The sequence below is a fragment of the Melospiza georgiana genome, chromosome 3, assembly GCF_028018845.1.
Source record: "Melospiza georgiana isolate bMelGeo1 chromosome 3, bMelGeo1.pri, whole genome shotgun sequence".
NCBI lineage: Eukaryota > Metazoa > Chordata > Aves > Passeriformes > Passerellidae > Melospiza > Melospiza georgiana.
The window spans coordinates 738,773-757,544 of record NC_080432.1 but is presented as its reverse complement, the minus strand read 5'-3'; the positions used below and the strand labels follow the sequence as shown (position 1 = coordinate 757,544).

The 18,772-nt window shown below is 54.4% G+C and overlaps 2 protein-coding genes across 51 annotated transcripts in view; one reads left to right on the top strand and one right to left on the bottom strand.

The window, feature by feature from the left end:
• Position 1: 1 nt before the first annotated feature.
• On the bottom strand, positions 2 to 2,258 carry LOC131082093 (uncharacterized). 50 transcript variants are annotated; one of them, XM_058021721.1, is made up of 5 exons: positions 2,185 to 2,252; positions 1,833 to 2,141; positions 1,607 to 1,658; positions 1,360 to 1,550; positions 2 to 1,297 (listed from the first exon to the last, which is right to left on the bottom strand). In XM_058021721.1, exons 1-5 carry the CDS (start codon positions 2,198 to 2,200, stop codon positions 912 to 914), a joined length of 954 nt encoding a protein of 317 aa, XP_057877704.1. In that variant the 5' UTR covers positions 2,201 to 2,252; the 3' UTR covers positions 2 to 911. The 50 variants fall into 50 exon arrangements, with proteins under 50 accessions (XP_057877704.1, XP_057877710.1, XP_057877673.1 ...); XM_058021727.1 differs by having other exon boundaries at positions 2 to 1,271; positions 1,360 to 1,533; positions 1,612 to 1,658; XM_058021690.1 differs by having other exon boundaries at positions 2 to 1,271; positions 1,360 to 1,576; positions 1,607 to 2,141.
• An 11,963-nt stretch (positions 2,259 to 14,221) lies between these two features.
• ASXL2 (ASXL transcriptional regulator 2) overlaps positions 14,222 to 18,772 on the top strand; it is a 49,918-nt gene continuing 45,367 nt past the window's right edge. Inside the window, exon 1 of the mRNA XM_058021731.1 lies at positions 14,222 to 14,283. Coding sequence (XP_057877714.1) covers positions 14,227 to 14,283 — 57 coding nt within the window. The 5' untranslated portion in view covers positions 14,222 to 14,226. The remainder of the gene's footprint in view (positions 14,284 to 18,772) is intronic.

The window sequence follows — 18,772 nt, the reverse complement described above, 5'->3', positions numbered from 1 at the left end:
TGGCACGGGGCTGGGCATGGTGACAGCACCAGGACACTGCTCCATCCCGGCTGCCCTAACCCCTGTGCTGGCTTTGCTGTGCTGGATCCCAGGGAATTTGGAGATCTCTGCGTGGATTGGGAGACTTTGTGGTGGCAGTGCCTTGTCAGAGCCCCCCTGAGGGACTCCCCAGCCTGCGTCGACTCTGGTGGCAGCAGGGACACCTCGCCCACTGTGGGCACGGCTGGCACGGCTCCATCCCCAGGGCTTGCAGAGTCACCAGGCCAAGTCACCCAAAGGCCACAGGGCTTTGTCCAGCTGTGCCACGCTCTGGGGACGCTCTGGGGACACTGGAGACAGCCCCAGCGAGGCTCCCATCGCTGACTGTGGGTGTGCAGCTCCTGACACAGCCAGAGGTGGAAATCTGGAAATCTGGAAATCTCCACCCCCTTCCAGAGGCTCCATCTGCAGCTGAAGGGACAGGGAAATGTGGGACAAGGAGGTGACACCCAGGGCAGCGATGGCATCGCTGTCCCCTGACAATGGCACACGGAGGTCACCTCTGTCACCTCCTGGTTGGGACAGACTGCCTGGTGGGGTGTGGAGGACTGGACTGGCATGGTGATGGGTGAGAGGAGGAAGCCAGGAGGGCTCTGGGGGTTGAATCCTGCCCAGCAGCTGCAGGGACAGCCCTTGGTGTCCTGCACGGCTCTCAGGGGGAGGGAAGCTGGTGGGGCAGCTCTGGTGTCCCTGGCATGGTGGCGTGGGGACATCCCTGTGATGGATGAGATCCCTGTGCATGAGGAGGTGACCCCTGGCTCTCCTGGGTCAGCCAAGGGCAGGTCAGGCAGGATTGCAGGTGGGGAATGTCCTCTGGAAACAGAGAATTCCTGCACAGGGTGGTGAGGCTGGAAGGGACCTGGAGCAGTTACTCAGGGACGTGGCCAGGTGGGTTTGGAATCCCCCAGGGAAGGAGACTCCAGCACTGTTGTGGGCAGGCTGCTCTTTGCTGCTGGCCTGGTCCCTGCTCCTCTTGGTGCTCCTGCACTCAGGACAGGTGAGGGAGGGCGAGGGAGCAAAGCACAGGTATGGAATGGGGACACCCAGAGGGAAACAGGAGCTGGGCAGAGCTCAGCAGCCATGTCCCATCCACACATGGCTGTGCTGGGCCATCCACTGCCCTTCCCAGCTGGCCTGGCACATCCCTGCACTGCCCAGGGATCCTCTCCCCTTCCATCCAACACTGCCCTGCCTGGAGCTCTCCACCACTGCCCTCTGCTCCTGCCTTCCCTCTCCATCTGTGCCCCATAACAGCCTGCTCTGTGCCCCATAACACCCTGCTCTGTGCCCCATAACACCCTGTCCTGTGCCCCATCACACCCTGCTCTGTGCCCCATAACAAACACCCTGTCCTGTGCCCCATAACAAACACCCTGCTCTGTGCCCCATAACAAACACCCTGCTCTGTGCCCCATAACACCCTGCTCTGTGCCCCATAACAAACACCCTGCTCTGTGCCCCATAACACCCTGTCCTGTGCCCCATAACACCCTGCTCTGTGCCCCATAACAAACACCCTGCTCTGTGCCCCATAACAAACACCCTCTCCTGTGCCCCATAACAAACACCCTGTCCTGTGCCCCATAACAAACACCCTTTCTGTGCCCCATAACACCCTGCTCTGTGCCCCATAACAAACACCCTGCTCTGTGCCCCATAACAAACACCCTGTCCTGTGCCCCATAACAAACACCCTTTCTGTGCCCCATAACACCCTGCTCTGTGCCCCATAACACCCTGCTCTGTGCCCCATAACAAACACCCTGCTCTGTGCCCCATAACAAACACCCTACTCTGTGCCCCATAACACCCTGTCCTGTGCCCCATAACACCCTCTCCATCTGTGCCCCATAACACCCTGTCCTGTGCCCCATAACAAACACCCTGCTCTGTGCCCCATAACAAACACCCTGTCCTGTGCCCCATAACACCCTGTCCTGTGCCCCATAACACCCTGTCCTGTGCCCCATAACAAACACCCTGCTCTGTGCCCCATAACAAACACCCTGTCCTGTGCCCCATAACAAACACCCTGCTCTGTGCCCCATAACACCCTGTTCTGTGCCCCATAACAAACACCCTGTCCTGTGCCCCATAACACCCTGCTCTGTGCCCCAAAACACACTGTCCTGTGCCCCATAACACCCTTTGTGTATCCCATAACACCCTGTTCTATCCTTCCAGAACCTTTGTCCCTTCTCCCCCAGCCTGGCACCTTGGCAGCCTGGCACCTTGCTCTGAGGCCTGAGCTCCCTCCCCTGGCAGCAGCCATGCCCAGCCTGGCAGGAGGGGGCAGGGGAAGGTGTTGGAAGAGTCCCTTCCATGCTGTGGGGTCAGGGCTGGCCACAGGTGCCCCCACAGCCAGGGGTGTCCCAGGGCATCCCCCAGAGCGAGCTGGCCCTGGGACACCATCCCAGCCCTGGGCACAGTGCAAGGTGGCCCTGTCACAGCAGGGGTGGCACTGGGTGGGCTTTAAAGTCCCTTCCAGCCCAGACCAGTCTGGGATTCTCTGATTCTGGAACACAGTGGCTGGGAGAGCTGGTTTGTTATTTAATTTCCTGGAAAGCATCTGGGAGTTGGGGTCAGGAAGTACAGACTCAGAATGAGGAGAAGCTTGGGGGCCTGCAGGAATAGAATTTCCTCCCTTCCTTGTTTTCCAGGATCAGCAGCGCATGGAGCCCCAAAGTGATGAACCAGAGACCTTCCCTGGGTTGGGAAACAACTCAGGAGCTGAGGGTGTCCTCATCCCCGGGCCGTGGAGCATCCCAGGAAGGGTGGCTGTCCCCCAGGAGGAGTGGCTGTGCCCGGGAAGGGTGGCTGTGTTCATGGAGGATTCCTCCAGAAGCCTTTCCAGCAGAACTGTGGTCACGGTGGGATCCTCTGGAAACCTTTCCAGCAGAGCTGTGGCCATGGTGGGATCCTCTGGAAACCTTTCCAGCACAGCTGTGGTCACAGTGGGATCCTCTGGAATTCCAGCACAGCTGTGGTCACAGTGGGATCCTCTGGAATTCCAGCAGAGCTGTGATCACAGTGGGATCCTCTGGGATTCCAGCACAGCTGTGGTCACAGTGGGATCCTCTGGGATTCCAGCACAGCTGTGATCACAGTGGGATCCTCCGGAGCCCTTCCAGCAGAGCTGTGATCACGGTGGGATCCTCTGGAATTCCAGCAGAACTGTGGTCACAGTGGGATCCTCTGGGATTCCAGCAGAGCTGTGATCACGGTGGGATCCTCTGGAAACCTTTCCAGCAGAACTGTGGCCATGGTGGGATCCTCTGGAATTCCAGCAGAGCTGTGATCATGGTGGGATCCTCTGGGATTCCAGCACAGCTGTGATCACGGTGGGATCCTCTGGGATTCCAGCACAGCTGTGATCATGGTGGGATCCTCTGGAATTCCAGCACAGCTGTGGTCACAGTGGGATCCTCTGGAATTCCAGCACAGCTGTGATCATGGTGGGATCCTCTGGGATTCCAGCAGAGCTGTGATCACAGTGGGATCCTCTGGAATTCCAGCAGAGCTGTGATCACAGTGGGATCCTCTGGAATTCCAGCACAGCTGTGATCATGGTGGGATCCTCTGGGATTCCAGCAGAGCTGTGGCCATGGTGGGATCCTCCGGAGCCCTTCCAGCAGAGCTGTGGTCACAGTGGGATCCTCTGGAATTCCAGCAGAGCTGTGATCACGGTGGGATCCTCTGGGATTCCAGCAGAGCTGTGATCATGGTGGGATCCTCTGGAATTCCAGCACAGCTGTGGTCACACAGGGATCCTGTGGAATTCCGGCAGAGCTGTGATCACAGTGGGATCCTCTGGAATTCCAGCAGAGCTGTGATCACAGTGGGATCCTCTGGAATTCCAGCAGAGCTGTGATCACAGTGGGATCCTCTGGAATTCCAGCAGAGCTGTGATCACAGTGGGATCCTCTGGGATTCCAGCAGAGCTGTGATCACAGAGGGATCATCTGGAATTCCAGCAGAGCTGTGGTCACACAGGGATCCTCTGGAATTCCAGCACAGCTGTGATCACGGTGGGATCCTCTGGAATTCCAGCACAGCTGTGATCACAGTGGGATCCTCTGGAATTCCAGCAGAGCTGTGATCACGGTGGGATCCTCTGGAATTCCAGCACAGCTGTGATCACAGAGGGACCATCTGGAATTCCAGCAGAACTGTGATCACAGTGGGATCCTCTGGGATTCCAGCACAGCTGTGATCACGGTGGGATCCTCTGGGATTCCAGCACAGCTGTGATCACAGTGGGATCCTCTGGGATTCCAGCAGAACTGTGATCATGGTGGGATCCTCTGGGATTCCAGCACAGCTGTGATCACAGTGGGATCCTCTGGGATTCCAGCAGAACTGTGATCATGGTGGGATCCTCTGGAATTCCAGCACAGCTGTGATCACAGTGGGATCCTCTGGAATTCCGGCAGAGCTGTGGCCATGGTGGGATCCTCCGGACCCCTTCCAGCAGAACTGTGGTCACAGTGGGATCCTCTGGGATTCCAGCAGAGCTGTGATCATGGTGGGATCCTCTGGAATTCCAGCACATCTGTGGTCACAGTGGGATCCTCTGGGATTCCAGCACAGCTGTGGTCACAGTGGGATCCTCTGGGATTCCAGCACAGCTGTGATCACAGTGGGATCCTCTGGAATTCCGGCAGAGCTGTGATCACAGTGGGATCCTCTGGAATTCCAGCAGAGCTGTGGCCATGGTGGGATCCTCCGGAGCCCTTCCAGCAGAGCTGTGATCATGGTGGGATCCTCTGGAATTCCAGCACAGCTGTGATCATGGTGGGATCCTCTGGAATTCCAGCAGAGCTGTGATCACAGTGGGATCCTCTGGAATTCCAGCAGAGCTGTGATCACAGAGGGATCATCTGGAATTCCAGCACAGCTGTGGTCACACAGGGATCCTCTGGAATTCCAGCACAGCTGTGATCACAGTGGGATCCTCTGGGATTCCAGCAGAGCTGTGGTCACAGTGGGATCCTCCGGAGCCCTTCCAGCAGAGCACAGGGTGGGAATGGCCAGCGCAGGGGTGGGATGAGGCACTTCCAGCACCAGGAGCCGCTCCCGAGCCCTCCCTGCTCCCCGGGAGCTGTCCCAGCCCAGCCCGGCAGCGCGGGGAGCGCTCGGGCCGTCGGTGCCGCTCGCTGTCCGTGTGTCCCGCTGTCCGTGTGTCCCAGCGGGGCCGGGGGCTGGGCCGGGGCTTCCTTTCGTTGTTGTTGAACTGTTCTTTTGGGGTTCAGGTTTGGCCGTTTTTCCGCGGGGAGGGGGGTGCGGGTCTGTCGCGGGTTCGTGGACAAGGCGAGGGCCTCGATTAGGACCAAATTTTCGTGCCTGTTGCTCTGGTGATTTATTTAGAAATCAAAAGTTTACTGTCTGGTGGCCCATCCCTGTCACTCTATACATAGGACTATACAGGACATATTATAAATATATATATATTATACATAGTGTCGGGAGAGAGGCCGTTCCTGGCGGGATGGACGCTCCTCACCGTGCTGTAATGTAGCTCCGAGCCCGCGCCGGGAGCGCCCTCCGGGATGGCCAGGACACAATAAAGGAATGGATGAGCATCGCTGCCCGGCCTCCGCCGCCTCCTTAGCCCGGCCGAGCCGAGCAGCTGCCGCGGAAGGGAGCGACGATTCCTGGGTTCCTTCCTTCCCTCCCTCCCCCGGGATTTGTGCTCAGATTTGTGCTCCAGGAGAGATGGAGCTGGCACAGAGCCAGGCAGCTCCAGCGCGGGGACACCGGGAATGGCCCCGGCACAGCCCGGGGCAGCACATGGACACAGCTGGGCTGGGGGTGAGAGGGGAGGTGGGAAGGGAGAGATGGAAAAAGAGATGGGAAAGGGGGGGATGGAAAAGGGGAGATGGGAGAGGGGAGATGGAAAAGGGAAGGATGGAAAAGGGAGAGATGGAAAAGGGAAGGATGGAAAAAGGGGAGCTGGGAGAGGGGAGATGGAAAAGGGGGAGATGGAAAAGGGAGGGATGGAAAAAGGGAGATAGAAAAAGGGGAGCTGGGAAAGGAAGAGATGGAAAAGGGGGAGATGGAAAAGGGAAGGATGGGAAAAGGGGAGGTGGAAAGAGAGAGATGGAAAAGGGGAGCTGGGAAAGGGAGAGGAGGAAAAGGGGGGATGGAAAAGGGAGAGATGGAAAAGGGGGGGATGGAAAAAGGGAGATGGAAAAAGGGAGATGGAAAAGGGGGAGCTGGGAAAGGAGTGATGGAAAAGGAGAGCTGGAAAAGGGGAGATAGAAAAGGGAGAGATGGAAAAGGGGGAACTGGAAAAGGGAGATGGGGAAAGGAAGCATGGAAAAGGGGAACTGGAAAAGGGGAGATAGAAAAGGGAGAGGTGGAAAATGGGGAGATGGAAAAGGGGAGATGGAAAGGGGGAACTGGAAAAGGGGAGAGAAGGAAAAGGGGGAGATGGAAAAGGGGGAGCTGGAAAAGGGAGAGATGGAAAAGGGGAGATGGAAGAGGGGAGATGGAAAGGGGAGAGATGGAAAAGGGGAGATGGAAGAGGGGAGATGGAAAAAACATTGCAAAGGCACAGATTGGGTTGGGTTGGCCTAGGTTGGGTTGGGAAAGGACCTCAGTGCCCACCCATTCCCACCCCTGCCATGGCAGGGACACCTCCCACTGTCCCAGGTGCTCCCAGCCCCACTGTCCAGCCTGGCCTTGGGCACTGCCAGGGATCCAGGGGCAGCCCCAGCTGTGCCAGGGCCTGCCCACCCTGCCAGGAACAATTCCCAATTCCCAAGATCCCATCCAGCCCTGCCCTCTGGCAGTTTAATTCCCAGCTCTGAGGCTGCCCACAGCAGAGGGAGTTAAAGCCCTGTGGATGTGGCACTTGGGGACAAGGGTCCCTGGTGGCCTTGGCAGTGCTGGGGACGTGGTTGGGCTCAGTGCTCTCCAGCCCAAAGGAGTCTGTGATTGCAGGCACGCAGAGATTTGTTCTGTTTCTCATGGAAAAGGTCACTTTGATCAGGTGAGTCACAATAAATGCCACTGAAAAGGGACTGAGGCAAGCAAAGGGAAGATGAAAGGTCCCTCAAAAAGGCACTGGATGTCCCCAAATCAGTCAGTCAGATTTAACTCTCAGAGGGAATTTGGTGAAGTGGCCTCAGAGCTGCCAGTGAGGGGTCTGAGCTCTCACAGAGAGGATGCTGAGTGTCCAAACAGGATAAACATGAGGGATGTCTTTAAAATGGGGAAAGGGGAACTTGAGGGGTTCTCTGCTCAATTTAACTTCACCCCCTGAAAGGACTGGATGGATCGACAAAATCCACCTCAAAATCCTGGCAGGGGAACATGTGAACAACCAAGGTGGGCTGGTCCAAAGCAAATGCCACCAAATGCCACCAAATGTCACCAAATGTCACCACAGCAGCTCCATGCTCAGCTGGAACATGAAACCCTGCAGGTGTGAGGGACAGAATGAGGGATTTTGGTGAAACTCTGACACCCTCCCTGAGGAGAGGCCTGAGTGGAGCTAACAATGGGATTACTCCAAGGGAAACGGGTCACAGGGAGGCAGAGACAAAGGGGATTTGTTCTCCTTCAGCCCAGTGCTCCTGGGGACTTTCCTGCTGGGGAAAGCCCTGCTTTCCAACCAGGAATGGGAGCATTTGTAATGGTTTTGTAAAAATCAACAGGAATGATGTGAAAATGTGAAAGAAAGAGGCCGATTTCCACCTGGGAAGCAGAGGTCATGGTCTGCCAATACCAGAAGTGCTCCCAGCTTCTTTTTTCTGCCTCTGTCAAGGTCAGGATTGAAGCTCTTGAGAGGAATTTCACGTTCAGACTCAGATGTTTATTATTTCCTATCTCTATTACAAGATGTGAGTTCTGCAGCATTCTCCTAACAAGCTACAAAATTGCCAACTATCTTTCCCTACAAGGTTAAACTATCCAATTAAGAAATGACACCTAAATTATTTTCACTTTTCACCCAGTAACTGATCCCTCAAAGTTCACATGGTGGGCTTTTCTGTCCAATAACAAAATACCACCCAAACCCATGGAGAAGAAGGTGAAGAAGAAGGAGCAGCCTCCACCCTAAAACCTCCATCTTGCCCCATATTTATTACTACATTCTAAAACCCCAAACTCTTAAGTTTTCCAGCCTGTGATATCACACACTTCTAACCAACTCCACACCTGTAATCCCAGTGCTCTCATTCTGGAAATCCATTTCGGAAATCTTTTTGGAAATCCATTTTGAAAATCTTTTCCAAGGCCTCAGGTCAAATACAGTATTTTCTTGCGGGTCGGTGCCCTTCAGCACAGAAAGTTTCAAATTCTCAGCATCCAGGGAATCTCTTCCCTTGCACATTCTGCAGCGCCTGGTTCATGCTGGGGCTCAGCTGCTGGGCTGGGCTAATGGCCAGGGGGGTTCTTGGCTCCCTGCTGTCCCCCCCAGCTCCTGGAGGAGCCTGGATGGCCTCAGCTCCCGCAGCCATGAATATTGATGGCCCAGCTTCATAAAATTTGCAAGGCAGGGAATACCCAGGGGGGTCTGCAGCCCTGCCTGGGTTGGTCTGTGGTGTTTGCTCCTTCCTCGGGGCCACATCAGCTTCCCCCAAACATCTGCTGTGCTTCCAGGGCTGGGGACACTCCCTGGATGCAGCAGGGAGGGGCATCCCCTCACATCCCAGAGCTCTTTGTTTCCCTGGAAGAACCTCCCCTTGCAGTCCTACAGAGCTCCACAGGTTTTATGGGAATGTCCAACCACATTGTAGGAATATGACTTGAAGGGTCATTTGAAGCATTGTCCCATCTGCTGGCAGTTCAGAAAAAAATGTAGTTTTGTATTGAAATCTAGAAAATTTAGGATAAATTCACTACAACTATTTTGTTTCTTTCTTAGTACAATTCATAGTACTTTTCCTGCCATGAATTTAAAATTGATACCCTAGGTTGCCAGAGAAGCTGTGCCTGGAAGTGCCCAAGGCCAGCCTGGATGAAGCTTGGTTTAGGCTGGATATTGTGAAAGGTTTTCCCCAGAGGGTGCTGGCACTGCCCAGGCTCCCTGGGCACAGCCCTGAGGCTGCCAGAGCTCCAGGAGGGTTTGGGCAGCACTGCCAGGGATGCCCAGGGTGGGATTGTTGGGGCTTGGGGCTGCACTGGATGATCCCTGTGGGTCCCTTCCAGCTCAGGATATTCCATGTTTCCTGCTGCTAGCACAGTGCTAAAGCTCATTGTCATCTTTGTAAAGTGCTCTGGGATTTATAGGTTATACACAATTCCTAAAGGCCCAAATGTTTTCATTCCTGAGTGGTTTTCAAAGCAGGAGAGGAGCCACAGCCACCAGGAATGTTCTGCGTGCATCTCACAAGAGAGAAGCTGTGTGGGAAGGCTTTGGTGCAGAGAGGGTTTGGGGATTATTTTGGGGATTTTTGTTGTTCCCTGACGCTCTCATGACACCCTGTGGGCTTCCCCCTGTACTGCTGCAGCTGCACAAACAGCCACAATTCCTCTCTTTTCCTCCCCAGTGGCTCTGCACTTCTGTCCCTACATTTTTCTCAGTGATTTTCCTGCAGGCTTTAATGGCTTTCAGCAAGGGCATCTGGTCACAGCTGTGGCCATGGCAGGGTGGCACTGGATGGGCTCTGAGCTCCCTTCCCACACAAACCATGCCAGGATTCTGTGGCTCTGTGAAGAGAACAGTCAGTGCTCTGCCCAGCTGGGATTCTGACTGAACCTCAGATGGAAACTGAGGTTGAATTTTATTGGGAATGTTTTCCCAAATGACAGCAGCAGTGTCAGTGCTAGAGATCTGATTGATCCCTCTGGTTATAGCTTTATATTTATTTCACATTCTGTGCTGCTTTGGTGTGTGGGTCTGGGTTTCACATCAGGGATGCTGAGCTCTGGGCACAGAGCAGGGACACAAAACAATTCCTGCTCCAGCTGGGCACCAAGGACAAATGACCCAAATCTCAGCCCAGGAGCACAAACAGCAGAGAGAAAAACAAGGATGGGACTGCGTGGGCTAAAGCTGGGATGGGACAATGAACTGCAAGGTGCAAATGGAGCAGAACTGATCACAGTGACAGACCCCGTGCCTGGTTCTGCATTTTGGGGCCATTTTGGTTCATCTTGGGTTCATTTTGGGGCCATTTTGGTTCATCTTGGGTTCATTTTGGGACCATTTTGGTTCACCTTGGGTTCATTTTGGGACCATTTTGGTTCATCTTGGGTTCATTTTGGGGCCATTTTGGTTCATCTTGGGATCATTTTGGGACCATTTTGGTTCATCTTGGGTTCATTTTGGGGCCATTTTGGTTCATCTTGGGACCATTTTGGGACCATTTTGGTTCATCTTGGGTGCAGCCCTGGCTGGGCCCTTGTGCTGCCCCAGGTGGATCCATGCAGGAGATGCTTTGAATAAATCCCTGTTTGATTCTTTAGCTCTGCCCAGCCTCTGCTCCAGCTCAGCCTGCACAAGGCATCACCCAGAGCAGCTGGGGCTGAAGGAAGAGCAAATTTCCAAGGGTGGGGACAGCAGAGCAGTGTCCCTGCCAGGACACTGAGAGCCAGCCAGGGCTCTGAGTGCTCCAGCAGAGCTTTGAAGGGTTGGGGGAATAAATGGAATGGAGGCCTCCAGGGTGGTATCACAGAGACATGGAATGGCACAGAACCATGGAATGGGAGCTCAGAGCCCACCTAGTGCCACCTCTGCCATGGCAGGGACACCTCCCACTGTCCCAGGGTGCTGCCAACCCCAGTGTCCAACCTGGCCTTGGGCACTGCCAGGGATCCAGGGGCAGCCCCAGCTGCCAGGGAACAATTTCCTCCTAATACCTGAATTATTGACAGCCCCTCTGGTTGGGCTTCCACTGACAGGTGGAATGACAGACAGGTGCTGGAATGCAGCTGCAAGGAATGACCCATCCACAGCATGGCCCAGCCTAAGCTGCAGAACCCCCAGCTGGTGCTCAGTGCATCACACAGGGAAAGGAAGTGCAGGCTGCATCCTCTTGTGATCTCACTGTTTGTTTGATAAACAGGAACTGTGTCTGACAGCTCTGGGCAGGAGGGAAGGGCCAGACCTGCTCCTGGAGCTCCAGGGGCTGCTGCACTTCCAGCTGGGGTCAGCAGCTCTGGGAATGTCTCACAGGAACACGGGGTGCTGGAACTGTCAGTGCAGGTCCTGGGAGCCATCCCACTGCACATCCTTGCAGCTCCCTGCTGGGATCACCTTTGGGGCAGCTGCACCTTCCTTCCTTCCTTGCCTGGGAGTCCCATTTGTTGTTGTTCCACACTGCTGAATTTATTGTCAATTATTTCTGCATGCCCACAGCACTGACCTGTCACAGGGAGGACCTTCTTTGTCACCCTGTGTCCTGGAATTGTGGCTTCCCAGGTGTGTTCCTCCATGTTTCACTCTGTGTCACCACTTATCCTTTCAGCCAGAGTCAGTCAGAGAAACCTGGAACCACAGAACCAATGGAACATTAAACATCTGATTAATTCTATATTATATATCAACTTTGATAACACAACTATCAGGCAGCATGAGGAGATTCTGTGCTGGAAAAGTGAAAAGTGTCCCTGCCACGGCAGGGGTGGCACTGGATGGGCTTTGAGGTCCTTTCCACACAAACCAGTGTGTGATTCCATGATTTCAACAAAAAAAAATGCCTCAATCCTCTCAAAATTAATCATTTTTTGTATCTCCCAGTGGGGCCAAAAGTGCAATGGCTGAAGTAGAAATCGCAGCTTGTTTGGGAGCTGTGGCTGCCAAATTTCTGTTTTTGATACAGTATAATCTGCCAGTTTTTTTGTTCACCAAACAGCTTTTATAAAAAGTAATGTAATGTATAATATCTCAGCATTTCAACTTTCACAGTCTCTATTATGGTACAGTCTTTTTCATGCAACTAACTCAGAAAATGGTGTGAAATAATTAGGGGATTTCCCACATTCAGGGACTGTCTTATCTGAAAGACAAGATAACACAAAAAAAAAAAGAAAAATAGAAAAATTCATTGATGCTCCTTATGAGGCAGTGAAAATACAACAGGATGGAACCACAAGAAGAAATAAAATATATTAGTTTCATCTACAAGATGATAAGTTCCTTTATGACTAATAAAATATATTACTTTCTTCTACAAGATGGCATGAAGACAAGTCAAAGGTTAAAACCAAGCAGAAGATCATCTAAACTCAAAGGAATTCAAAAAGAATATATAAACTCTTAGCAATATGTATATACTCTTAGGAATATACATTTACCCCCTGTATTTTAACAGCATATAAAGAACATGGATTTTAATTAACACTGTGCTTTTGGCAAATAGCCAAGCACCCAGCACTGGATTTTATCCATTATAAACTTTTATAAAAATTTTAAATAGTGAGCCATGTTTCTCACATGGGGAATGGGGGAAACTGAGGCAGGGCTGGTGTGAGGGGGAATGGGGACAGGGCAGGGGGGGACAGGGCTGATTTTGGAGCTCTCTGGACAGAGTTTAGAAATTTTTTATAAATGAGACACTGAATTGTTTCACACAGGGCGCAAAGTGGAGGTTCCACAAAGCCAGCAAAGCAAAGAGCAAGAATTGCAACATTTGTGCATGTTTTCATAAAACCACCCCTGCCATGCATGGCTGCCACCTGCCTAATGCACATTTATTTAGCAATATTTGTTTCTGTGCCCACCTGGGTTCCTTTGGGGGCTCTGGGGAGGTGCCCCCGTTCCGTTTTAAACAAAATTCACCAAGGATTTTGTGCCAAGCAAGACTTGTCTGCTGCTTTGGGCTCGTTAACAATCACATCCACTCTTTTATTTACACCATGTGGCTCCAGCCAGGTGACAGGAGACATAGCAGGTGACAAGAGACACCGTGAAAAATGTGTATTTTATGTTTGGCTTTTTGCAAATACTAAAATGAATATTATATGTGTTATGTTAGAAAGTTATGCTGTATTAATTTTCTTAAGTAGTGGGTTAAATGCAGTTTTAGATTATAATATAATGTTAAAATAGAAACTATGCTATGTAGGATACTTTTTTTAAAGAAAGGACTCGGAGCGAGATAGCAGCCACAGGACACCTAAATATTTCAGAGAAAGAGAATTTATTGCTCCCTTATCAGAAGAAACGAACTTCTTCCTGCCTTGCTCAGCCCTGAAGATGCAGCTAGGAGTAAGAGGAAGAAGTTGACACTGACCAGACAGAATTCTGTGTTTGAACGGAATTTATGCATCATGTATGAGATGTATGAATATGCAACAGGATATTGTTTTTAAGGGTTAATCCTCTGTTAATGTGGGTCCTTTTTGGGGGTTATTTTGCCCAGAAAAAGGTACCCGTACTGTCTGTAACTCTTTGTTTTTATTGTCTCGTATTGTCCTAATTCAAATTGTCCAAATTTTTATTACTATAATTATATTACTATTTTTATAACTATTAAACTTTTAACATTTTAAAAACAAGTGGTTGGCGTTCTTCAGACACTACTCAACAGAAGACCCCGACTGTTCACCAAAGGCCCTTTGAGTGAGCTCAGGCTCCTTGAGGCCGTTCCAACCACAGCCAAGACCCCGTTGCACACCCCTTGCCCATTCTCCGGGACTCCCTGGGGGAATTATTCGCTATTTCTGACTCTTGAGGCGCCACCATCGGTGTCACCGCCGAGCTGGCGGGCACCGGGCGCAGAGGGCGCGGCTGAGGCTCTGAGGGAGCCGCCGCCATCTTTCTCCCTCAGCCACGGCGCCAGCGCAGGCTGCGGGCACCGGCGGCGAGCCGGAGGAGGGAGCGGAGGCTGCCGGTGACACTTGATGGCGGCGGGACAGCGGAGCTGTTGCCGATGGCAGCCAGGGAAGGACACACCACCACCACACCAGAGCGGCACCACCGCCATCTTCGCTCCCCCTCAGGCGCCGCCGCCATCTTTGCTCGTCCCTCCGAGAGGCGGGAACGCGGCCGGGGCAGGGCGGGATGGGCGTGGCTTCCTCAGACCACGCCCCTCGCAGCGCCGTGGGCGGGGCCGGCGGGCGGGGTCACATGACCGCGGCCCGTGCGCAGCCGGAGCCAACATGGCGGCGGCGGCGGGCGCTGGGGCCGCCGCTCTCGGCGCCGCTCGCCTCTGAGGGGCCGCCGCCCCCGCCCCGCCGCCCGCCGCGCCCGCCCGACACCCCCCGAGCGCCCCGAGCCCCGCCGCGTCCGACATGAGGGAGAAGGGCCGCAAGAAGAAGGGCAGGACCTGGGCAGAGGCCGCCCGGACGGTGCGCGGGGGGGCCGCGGGGCGGGTCGGAGGCCGCGGGGCGGGTCGGGGCGCTCCCGCCGGGGCTCGGGGGGGCGGCGGGGCCTGCCCGGCCGCCTGCGGAGCCGGGGGGGTTACTGTGACCTGCGCTCCGGTTGTTCCGTGCTTCCCGGCCGGGATTGCCCCGGGGAGCGGCGTGGGGGAGGGATTGCCGCTTGGATTTGCTGTGGAGAGCGAGGGGGGGAAGTCAGAGCTGCCGGCAAGTGAGAGGCACCGGGGGTTTTTCGGTGTTTGCCGTGGGTTTTCGGTGTTTGCGGTGATTTCCGACACGCTCGGGTGCTGAGCTGCCCCCATTCAGCAGAGCTGCACATGTAAAAAGTGAATCTTTACCTCCCGCTGTCCCAGCTGTACAAAAATTTGTCGCTGTCCCGGGCCGGGCACGGAGGGTGGAGAAAAGGGAAGTTCGGAATACGGGACGGGAATGAGAGAGGAAAACTCCACAGGTGCGAAACGCTGAGCTCTGAGAGCTCCGCTCGTCCTTCCCAGCTCGGGATAAATCCCCCTCTCGGAGAGGAGGAGGAGGAGCTGGGGCTTGGGAACCCTCCTGGAAGAGGGATCTGTTCAAACAAGACTTGAAAAGGCTGCCTGGGGAGCAAATGTAAATAGAAACCTGCGGCTGGGACTTGCAAGGAGTATTTTAATAAATAAATTCACTTGGACCTGGTGTTTACAGCGTGAAAGGCGTCAGGGGAGCTGCTGTGTTCAGGAGATTCAGTGCAGGTGGACATTTTTAAGAAATAATTTGCTGGCTTGCAGGCAGTTGCTCTGTGTGTAAGTTTAACATTTTGTTCTGAAAGAACAGTGGCAGGGTCTCCAGGAGAGGGTAAAAATGGGATCAGCTCTTTTCCAGCCTCTGAGCATCCACTGAGCCCTTCCAGAATCCACTTAAGGGCTGAACTTATTCTCCCCTGAGCCCTCTCCCCCCTGCAGGCTGCACCTTGCCCAGAGCCAGGAAAAAGGAGGAAAGGATGAGCAGATCCCTGCCAAAACCCCAGCTCTGGCAACCCTGTGTGCTCAGCAGCAATGCCAGGGCACTCTGGTCAAACTCCAGCTCCAGACTGCCCAGGTTTGGCTGAGTTTTGGGGCAGAAATCCTGCCTGGGGTTCTGGTTGTGTGCTGGGCTTGCAGGGAGGGTGTAAAGCTGTGCTAGGGAAGGTAAAAATCTCTCAGGTGCCTTGTCCTGCTTTTGGAAGGTGACATAAAAGTGTCCCCAGGCTCAGCAATGTCTCCAGGTGTCCCCTCTGTGTGGGGGTTCCTTTCCTGTGCTTTGGGGTGACCCCAAGGGTCCATGGGGTGCAGGGGCTGGGCCTGGGGCTCTGCTTGTCCAGGACCCAGCTTGGAAGAGCCCTCCCAGCCCAGCTGTGCCCAATGCCCACCCTGTCCCCAGCCCAGGGCACCCAGTGCCACATCCAGGACACAGGGACGGGCACCCCAAACCTCCCTGAGCAGTGCCAAGGCCTGAGCCCCCTTTCCATGCAGGAATTCCTCCTGGTGCCCACCCTGAGCCCATTTCCCCTTGTCCAGAGCAGCTGCTGCAGGGCAGAGAGCTGGGGGCTCCTCCTGGGGAAAATGACCCCAAACTATCACAGAGTGCCTGAGGAAGGTCGTTCACAGAGCCCTGAGCTGCAAACAGCTCCAGGCAGAGATTGCTGGAACCTCACAGAATCCCAGGATCATTCAGGCTGGAAAATCCCTCCCAGCCCATCCAGCCCCACCTGTGCCAAATGCCCACCTTGTGCCCAGCCCAGGGCACCCAGTGCCACATCCCGGTGACACCTGCAGGGATGGGCACTGCCAACCTCCCTGGGCAGCCCCTGCCAAGGCCTGAGCACCCTTTCCATGCAGAAATTCCTCCTGGTGCCCACCCTGAGCCTGCCCTGGCCCAGCCTGAGGCCATTTCCCCTTGTCCTGTCCCTGTTCCCTGGCTGTCCCCTCCTGTCAGGGACTTGTGCAGAGCCACAAGGTCCCCTCTGAGCCTCCTTTTCTCCTCTCCCAGCTCCCTCAGCCTCTCCTCAGACCTGGCTCTCCATGCAGGCTTGTCCTGAGGAGCTCCCCAGCTCCCTGCAGAGCAGCCTCAGGCCATCCCAGCTGCATTTTCTGCTCCCTCTCCTGCTCTCTCACCTCTGCACTGCTGCTCACAGGTGGTTGAGGCAGCTAAACCAGCAAAAACATTGTTTTTTTTTATAATTAACTTCTGGTGCTGATCTGTTCTTGCTCCACTTTAGCCCTCCTGGCCGGGAGTTTGGGGTTAGGTCTCCTCCAGTTCTGCAGCACACTGAGGTGAATTATTCTTGAATTAACCGAATTGATTAATTTAGCTCAAAGGTGAGAGGAGGGAATTCCATGGAACTGCTGTGGAGAGCTGTGGGGCTGCAAACTGGGGCAGCAGGAGGTGAGGGAAGGTCCCCAGGAGGGCAGGAAGTCACTGTTGATAAACAGCCTGTTCTCATTTCCTGCCTCTCTCTGCAGCTGCACTGAGCTGGGACGGGCTGCTGGCCCTGCTGGGACAGGGCTGGGGTCCTGCAGCTCCAAATGCACCTGCAGGAGGTGCTGGGACAGGGCTGGGGTCTGCAGCTCCAAATGCACCTGCAGGAGGTGCTGGGACAGGGCTGGGGTCCTGCAGCTCCAAACCCACCTGCAGGAGGTGCTGGGACAGGGCTGGGGTCCTGCAGCTCCAAACCCACCTGCAGGAGGGGAGAAGCTGCTGCTGCTGGGAGTTCAGGGGGTGGGCAGCACACAGTTTGTGTTCAGGCTGTGCCAGGGCTGGAGTTGTGCCAGGCTCAGGTTGGGATCCTGCACCCAGAGCAGTGCCAGGGGTGGAGCCAGGCTGGCAGAGCTGGGGGTGCCCACCTGGATGGGAGAAGGATCCAGGGAGAGCTCAGAGCCCCTGGCAGGGCCTGAAGGGGCTCCAGGAGAGCTGCAGAGGGACTGGGGACAAGGATGGAGGGACAGGAGCCAGGGAATGGCTCCCAGTGCCAGAGGGCAGGGCTGGATGGGATCTGGGAATGAGGAATTGTTCCCTGGCAGGGTGGGCAGGCCCTGGCACAGGGTGCCCATGGTGCCTCAGGTTTGGCTTTTCTGTTTTTCACATTCTGTGCTGCTTTGGTGTGCGGGTCTGGGTTTCATATCAGGGATGCTGAGCTCTGGGCACAGAGCAGGGACACAAAACAATTCCTGCTCCAGCTGGGCACCAAGGACAAATGACCCAAATCTCAGCCCAGGAGCACAAACAGGAGAGAGAAAAACAAGGATGGGACTGCAGGGGCTAAAGCTGGAATGGGACAATGAACTGCAGGGTGCAAATGGAGCAGAACTGATCACAGTGACAGACCCCGTGCCTGGTTCTGCATTTTGGGGCCATTTTGGTTCATCTTGGGTTCGTTTTGAGACCATTTTGGTTCATCTTGGGTTCATTTTGGGACCATTTTGGTTCATCTTGGGTTCATTTTGGGACCATTTTGGTTCATCTTGGGTTCGTTTTGAGACCATTTTGGTTCATCTTGGGTTCATTTTGGGACCATTTTGGTTCATCTTGGGTTCGTTTTAGGACCGTTTTGGTTCCTCCTGGATTCATTTTGGGGCCATTTTGGTTCATCTTGGGTTCATTTTGGGACCATTTTGGTTCATCTTTGGTTCATTTTGGGACCATTTTGGTTCATCTTGGGTTCATTTTGGGACCATTTTGGTTCATCTTGGGTTCATTTTGGGACCATTTTGGTTCATCTTGGCTTCATTTTGGGACCATTTTGGTTCATCTTGGGTTCATTTTGGGACCATTTTGGTTCATCTTGGGTGCAGCCCTGGCTGGGCCCTTGTGCTGCCCAAGGTGGATCCATGCAGGAGATGCTTTGAATAAATCCCTGTTTGATTCTTTAGCTCTGCCCAGCCTCTGCTCCAGCTCAGCCTGCACAAGGCATCACCCAGAGCAGCTGGGGCTGCCCCTGGATCCCTGGCAGTGCCCAGGGCCAGGCTGGACACTGGGGTTGGCACAGTGGCAGTGTCCCTGCCATGGCAAGGGTGGCACTGGGTGAGGTTTAGTGCCTCTCCCAACCCAAACCATGCTGGCACTCTCAAGCACAAGCTGCAGCAGCTGTGCCTCACAGAAGGATCACCTCAGCACTTTGTGTCCAGCCAGGGAGCATTTCCAGAGCCTTTCTGTGCCCAGAGCTCAGCATCCCTGATATGAAACCCAGACCCACACACTAAAGCAGCACAGAATGTGAAAAACAGAAAAGCCAAACCTGAGGCACCATGGGCACCCTGTGCCAGGGCCTGCCCACCCTGCCAGGGCACAATTCCCAATTCCCAATCTCCCATCCATCCCTGCCCTCTGGCAGTGGGAGCCATTCCCTGGGTCCTCTCCATGCTTTGTAAATTCTCTCTCTCCATCTTTCCTGTTCACCCCTTCAGGCCCTGCAAGGCCACCCCAGAGCTTTCCCTTCTCCAGGTGA